Source organism: Rhinopithecus roxellana, chromosome 2, assembly GCF_007565055.1.
Source record: "Rhinopithecus roxellana isolate Shanxi Qingling chromosome 2, ASM756505v1, whole genome shotgun sequence".
Classification (NCBI taxonomy): Eukaryota; Metazoa; Chordata; class Mammalia; order Primates; family Cercopithecidae; genus Rhinopithecus; species Rhinopithecus roxellana.
In genome coordinates, this window is record NC_044550.1 from 128,696,778 (window position 1) to 128,703,266 (window position 6,489).

Sequence of the window (6,489 nt, forward strand, 5' to 3'; positions counted from 1 at the left end):
ATCAAGAATTCAGTGTCTTTTAGATGGTAAACATCTCCCTCATCCAAGACCAAACACAATTTCCTAAAGCATTTTGGGTACAGATAGTCAATACGAACCAGGTGATCAATGTGTTTCACCCAACATATTTTGATTTTAGTTTTAGGCCATTTATTTTTTAAATTTATTTAAAGTTTTTTTGTACAAATTTATGGGGTACGTGTGAAATTTTGTTACTTGTATATAATGCATAGTGATCAAGTCAGGGTATTTAGGTTGTCCATCACCCAAGTTCAATACATTTTTGTTATGTACAGTCTGTTAATCAAACATTGAATTTATTCCTTCTGTCTTACTGTATACTTGTACCCTTCAACCCACTTATTCTTATTGGATGATTTTACAAAGCTGACTAGCATCATGGAAAGGATGTTGGAATTCAGAAGTGTGAGGATCAAAATCCAACCACTCAGGGAAAGTTTCGGGAAAGCCATGGTTGATTAAAGGACTCTAAGGACCTCTCCTCGCCTGAGTGTGCTGTGCTTCTCACCATGATAAAGAAAATATACAAAGAGAACTTTTACTTAAATTGGCCCACATTTCTTTTTTATTTATACAGGTATTTCTTTTTTTACAGAGCATGTTTTGATGAACTTCAATCTGATTACCTAGAATACTGGCTCATTTTAGATTACGTATCAGACATAGTCTATTTAATTGATATGTTTGTACGAACAAGGACAGGTAAATATGTTCCGTTTTGAATATTTTAAAATTTTATGCTTTTATCTCTGGCATTGTAATTTGACATTTCCTAATCCAAGTATTCTTCAAAGTAAACCCACAAAAATCTGTTCTAGAGAAAAAGGCACAGGTGAAAGCAAGAGTCACGATGTATAAACTCACAGGCTTAGATGACTCCAGCTGATTCAGAGGAAGTTACCAGGCAACCTTTTGACAAGTAGATGAGGCTTTCCTCCATTATCTTGTTCATTGGTTTTGTGTCAGGCGAGAGGAATAGAGAGAGCAGAAATATTCTGCCAGTTATAGGTGAAAGAGTAATTGCTACCTAACAGGGAGATAAATTAGAGTCATGGGGAAAAAATGTCATTGTCCTCAGCAGAGCCATATTCAAAATTTTATAAGAAGGAGGAAAAATGCATTTAGCTCAGCTTTGTGGTTTATGATGAGATATTATTGACCAGAGGGGATAGCTTCTGAAATATTTCTGTTAAGTAGGTAGAAGCTGATTGTTTCTACACCACTCTTCACTCGCAAATGTAACCGGTATACACAGACTATAACTTTTAAAGAATCATTATGTAAAATCGAACATTCTCTAAATACTAGTATCCTGGAACAATGCTCCACTCGCTCTGTCATATTTGTAACTTTGGTAGCCAGTTTAGGAGAAGGAGCAAATCCCTTTCCTAGTGTAATGTATCAGATGGCTGAAATGCTGGGTTTAAAACACACAAGGCCCATGGTAACAGCATAGGAGGGAAGATCCCAAGTGTCTAAGGGAGCAAGAATGACAGATGAAAATGCAACCTCAAGGGACACTTATGCTTCACATTGACGGGGTAAGGCAAGAACATGCAAAATAGACAGCACAGGGTAAGTACCCAAGCATCCAGGGTAGGGCTGGGATTCTGACAAGGCAGTGGCATGGGCTATTAGACACATTGCTAGTGTGTTCAGGAAACCTTCTACGAACTGTGTATGGTGGGGAAAAAAACAACAACGCATTGTATATTACTACACTCTCAATACAATACACTTCTGGTCTCCAATATGTATGTGGCGTTTCCTCTACACACCAAGCAATTCTGTAACACCAGCTGGGTTAAAATTTAACTGAATTTGCATACTCACGGGAGTTAGAATAGGCCTCACAGGTTAAGAGCTCAGTCTCCCAAGATGATCACCCACTTCAGATGCCAATCGTAAGTCTCAGGTTGTGGCTTGTGCTTCTGACTGACCAACTATATATTGGGGTTCCCACAGCTCCCTCGTGGGTCCAGTAATTTGCTAGCACAACTTGCAGACCTTAGGAAAACACTTACGTTTACTGCTTTATTATATCAATAAAGGATATGATACTGGATACCGATGAAGAGCCAGATGAAGAGATACATAGGGCAAAGTTGGGAAGAGTCATGAGAACAGGGGCTTTTGTCCCCATGAAACTGGGGTGTGGCACCCTCCTAGTTCATAGATGTGTTCACCAACCTGATAATGCTCTAAACCCCATAGTTCAGGGATTTTTATAGAGGCTTCATAATGGAGGCGTGATGGACTATTAACTCAGTCTCCAGTGCTTCTCCCTTTCCTGGATGAAGGAGGTTGGGGTTTTAAACTTTCCTCCATTCCGGAAAGAAGGGAAGAGAAGAAACGAAAGATAAGAAAGGAAAGAAAGAAAAGAAAGAAGAAGAAAGAAAAGAGAAGAAAGAAAAAAGAAAGAAAGGAGGGAGGGAGGGAGGGAGGAGGGAGGAGGGAGGAGAGGAGGAGGAGGGGGGAGGGGGGGAGGGAGGGAGGGAGGAAGGAAGGAAGGAAGGAAGGAAGAAAGAGAGAAGAAAGAAAGAAAGGAGGAAGGAACGGAAGGAAGGAAGGAAGGAAGGAGGAAGGAAGGAAGGAAGGAAGGGAGGGAGGGAGGGAGGGAGGAGGGAGGGAGGGAGGAGGAGGGAGGAGGGAGGGGAAGGGAAGGAAGGAAGGAAGGAAGAAAGGAAAGAAGAGAAAGAAAGGAAAGAAAGGAAGAGGACGGACGGAAGGAAGAGAAGAGAAGGAAGGGAGGGAGGAGGGAGGAGGGAGGGAGGGAGGGGGAGGGAGGGAGGAGGGAGGGAGGGAGGGAGGGAGGGAGGGGGGAGGGAGGGAGGGGGAGGGGAAGGAGGGAAGAATGGGCAAGAGAGAAAGAGGAAAGAAAAAAAACAACAAAAAAAGAAAAAAAGAGGACGGGAGGGAGGGAGGGAGGGAGGGAGGGAGGAGGAGGGAGGGGAGGGAGGGCGGAGGGGGCGGGAGGGAGGGAGGGTAGGAGGGGAGGAGGGAGGGAGGGAACGGGAAGGAGGGACGGAAGGTGGAATGCCGTCCTGCACCAGTAGTCCTTCGTTTCTCTTTCTTTCTTCTCTGTCTGATTCTGGCTGTTTCGTCGCGGCTATTTCTGTCTTAAGCTTTCTTTCTTTCTTCCTTCCTTCCTTCCTTCCTTCCTTCCTTCCTTCCTTCCTTCCTTTCTTATAATATCATAGAGACTTAGGCTAGTCTCAAACTCCTGCACTCAAGGGATCCTCCTGCCTTAGCCTTCCAAAGCACTGGGATTATAGGTGTGAGCCACTGCACTTGGCCAGAACAAAAGACATTTCTATCACCCAGGAAACATCAAGGGATAAAGAAGTCTGTTTCAGGAACTGGGGACAAGAACCAAATACCACAACAAAAGATGGACTTAGGGCTGGGCTCAGTGGCTCATGCCTGTAATCCCAGCACTTTGGAAGTCCAAGGCCAGTGGATCACGAGGTCAGGAGATAGAGACCAGCCTGGCCAATATGGTGAAACCCTGTCTCTACTAAAGTACAAAAATTAGCTGGGTGTGGTGGCACGTGCCTGTAGTCCTAGCTACTCAGGAGGCTGAGGCAGAGGAATTGCTTGAACCCGGGAGGCAGAGGTTGTAGCAAGATGAGATTGCACCACTGCACTCCAGCCTGGGTGACAGAGCAAGACTCAGACTAAAAAAAAAAAAAAAAACAAAAATCAGTTAGTAACCATATTGCTTAGGAAATTACAAGAGTTTTAAGAGTTCTGTGCCAGGGACCAAATATATATATATATAAATATACATATATATATATATATAAATATACATATATATAAATATACATATATATATACATATATATATAATATACATATATATATAAATATACATATATATATATATATATATATATTTATCTCACAATATCACAAGAACACTACTCATAAAAGGAATGGCTTTACCTGGATGGAGATGATAGACCTTGAGAGATTCGTACACTTTCACTTTTTCACTTACAAAATTTTACTTTTTTTGTGGGGGGAGACAGGGTCTCACTGTTGCCCAGGCTGGAATGCAGTAGTGCTATCATGGCTCACTGCAGCCTCGAACTCCCAGGCTCAAGTGATATTGGGTCTTAGCCTCCTAAAGTACTGGGATTACAGATGTGAGCTGTCTGGCCAAAATTTTACCTTTTATTTCTGCAGCAGAATATTTTCTACAGCCACAGGTTGATTGATATTTGTATTTTATTACATTGTTAAAGTCATATTTATTGAAAATGAGTTTTTCTTTTGACCTCAACAAAGTTAATTGACAGTTACTTCACAAAAATTCACAATTACATAAAAAGGAGAAACACTGAATTTATTTTATTTTTTATTTTAGGTTACCTAGAGCAAGGACTGCTGGTAAAGGAAGAACTTAAACTCATAAATAAATATAAATCCAACTTGCAATTTAAACTTGATGTTCTGTCACTGATACCAACTGATTTGCTGTATTTTAAGTTAGGGTGGAACTATCCAGAAATCAGATTAAACAGGTTATTACGAATCTCTCGTATGTTTGAGTTCTTCCAGAGAACAGAAACAAGGACAAACTATCCAAACATCTTCAGGATTTCCAACCTTGTTATGTACATCGTCATCATTATCCACTGGAATGCATGTGTGTACTACTCTATTTCTAAAGCTATTGGATTTGGAAATGATACATGGGTCTACCCTGATATTAATGATCCTGAATTTGGCCGTTTGGCTAGAAAATACGTATACAGCCTTTACTGGTCTACACTGACTTTGACTACCATTGGTGAAACACCCCCTCCCGTGAGAGATTCTGAGTATGTCTTTGTGGTGGTTGATTTCCTAATTGGAGTGCTAATTTTTGCTACCATCGTTGGTAACATAGGTTCTATGATTTCCAACATGAATGCGGCCAGAGCGGAATTTCAAGCAAGAATTGATGCTATCAAGCAATATATGCATTTTCGAAATGTAAGCAAAGATATGGAAAAGAGGGTTATTAAATGGTTTGACTACCTGTGGACCAACAAAAAAACAGTTGATGAGAAAGAAGTCTTAAAGTATCTACCTGATAAACTAAGAGCAGAAATTGCCATCAGTGTTCACTTAGACACATTAAAAAAGGTACGCATTTTTGCTGATTGTGAAGCAGGTCTGTTGGTGGAGTTGGTCTTGAAATTGCAACCCCAAGTCTACAGTCCTGGAGATTATATTTGCAAGAAAGGGGATATTGGACGAGAGATGTACATTATCAAGGAAGGCAAACTCGCTGTGGTGGCAGATGATGGAGTCACTCAGTTTGTAGTATTGAGTGACGGCAGCTACTTTGGTGAGATCAGCATTCTTAATATTAAAGGGAGCAAAGCCGGCAATCGAAGAACTGCCAATATTAAGAGTATTGGCTACTCAGACCTGTTCTGTCTCTCAAAAGATGACCTCATGGAAGCTCTAACTGAGTATCCAGATGCCAAAACTATGCTGGAAGAGAAAGGGAAGCAGATTTTAATGAAGGATGGTCTACTGGATCTAAGCATTGCAAATGCTGGCAGTGATCCTAAAGATCTTGAAGAGAAAGTTACTCGAATGGAGGGCTCAGTAGACCGCCTGCAAACAAGGTTTGCCCGAATCTTGGCTGAGTATGAGTCCATGCAGCAGAAACTGAAACAAAGATTAACCAAGGTTGAGAAATTTCTGAAACCGCTTATTGACACAGAATTTTCAAGTATTGAGGGACCTGGAGTAGAAAGTGGGCCCATTGACTCTACATAGAACTGAAAAGCTGGTCATTGACAGGGACACGCCTCATGATCCTTCTGATCTTGTGACTGACATCAAGTAAAACTTAAAAGAAGAGGAAGACTCAGTTGGGAAATTTTTCTATGAGGAAAGTGTGCTTTGGTGCAAGGTACAAGGCCCACACCCTCTCTGAGAGATACTATGATTAAAAAAGCTTTATATCTTGGGATTTTTCACAACTGATAATGTGCAAAGATATAAACTGATTAACTTGTCAGTGTCTGTATCTTCTGATTTTTTTCACATATGCTTGTTTTATGTAATAATCTTCATAAAAATGAATAAGTATCCCTCACTTTCATGCCATTTCCATTGTTGAGTGAAGTGTATTTGAAGTAACTGAGAATTACCATCTACATCATGTTTGGGATAACATTTTAAAAAATTAGACTGCAATAAAGTAAAATTAATTATGCAACTGTAGTGAAAATGAGTTATTTGATAATTTAGCAGGGAGTTAGGATCTTGCAGAACTTCAGGGTCATTTTAAGGAAAAATCAATCATTTTTGTAGTCTAGGACTGAGAAAGAGAGGTTGAGAGAAACTTTTTACCAATAGAAGCATGATAAATCAGACTTTATGAATATATATATGTATACACACACATATAAATATAGAGATATATCACACTGAAAATCATAGAATGTTTTAGGAATCTTT

At 40.3% G+C, this 6,489-nt stretch overlaps 1 protein-coding gene across 1 annotated transcript in view; it reads left to right on the plus strand.

The window, feature by feature from the left end:
- The window catches only part of CNGA1 (cyclic nucleotide gated channel subunit alpha 1), a 54,155-nt gene extending 47,940 nt beyond the window's left edge, over positions 1–6,215 (plus strand). Inside the window, exons 9-10 of the mRNA XM_010370802.2 lie at positions 617–723; positions 4,394–6,215. Of these exons, the coding sequence (XP_010369104.1) occupies positions 617–723; positions 4,394–5,802 (1,516 nt within the window). The 3' untranslated portion in view covers positions 5,803–6,215. The remainder of the gene's footprint in view (positions 1–616; positions 724–4,393) is intronic.
- Positions 6,216–6,489: the final 274 nt, after the last annotated feature.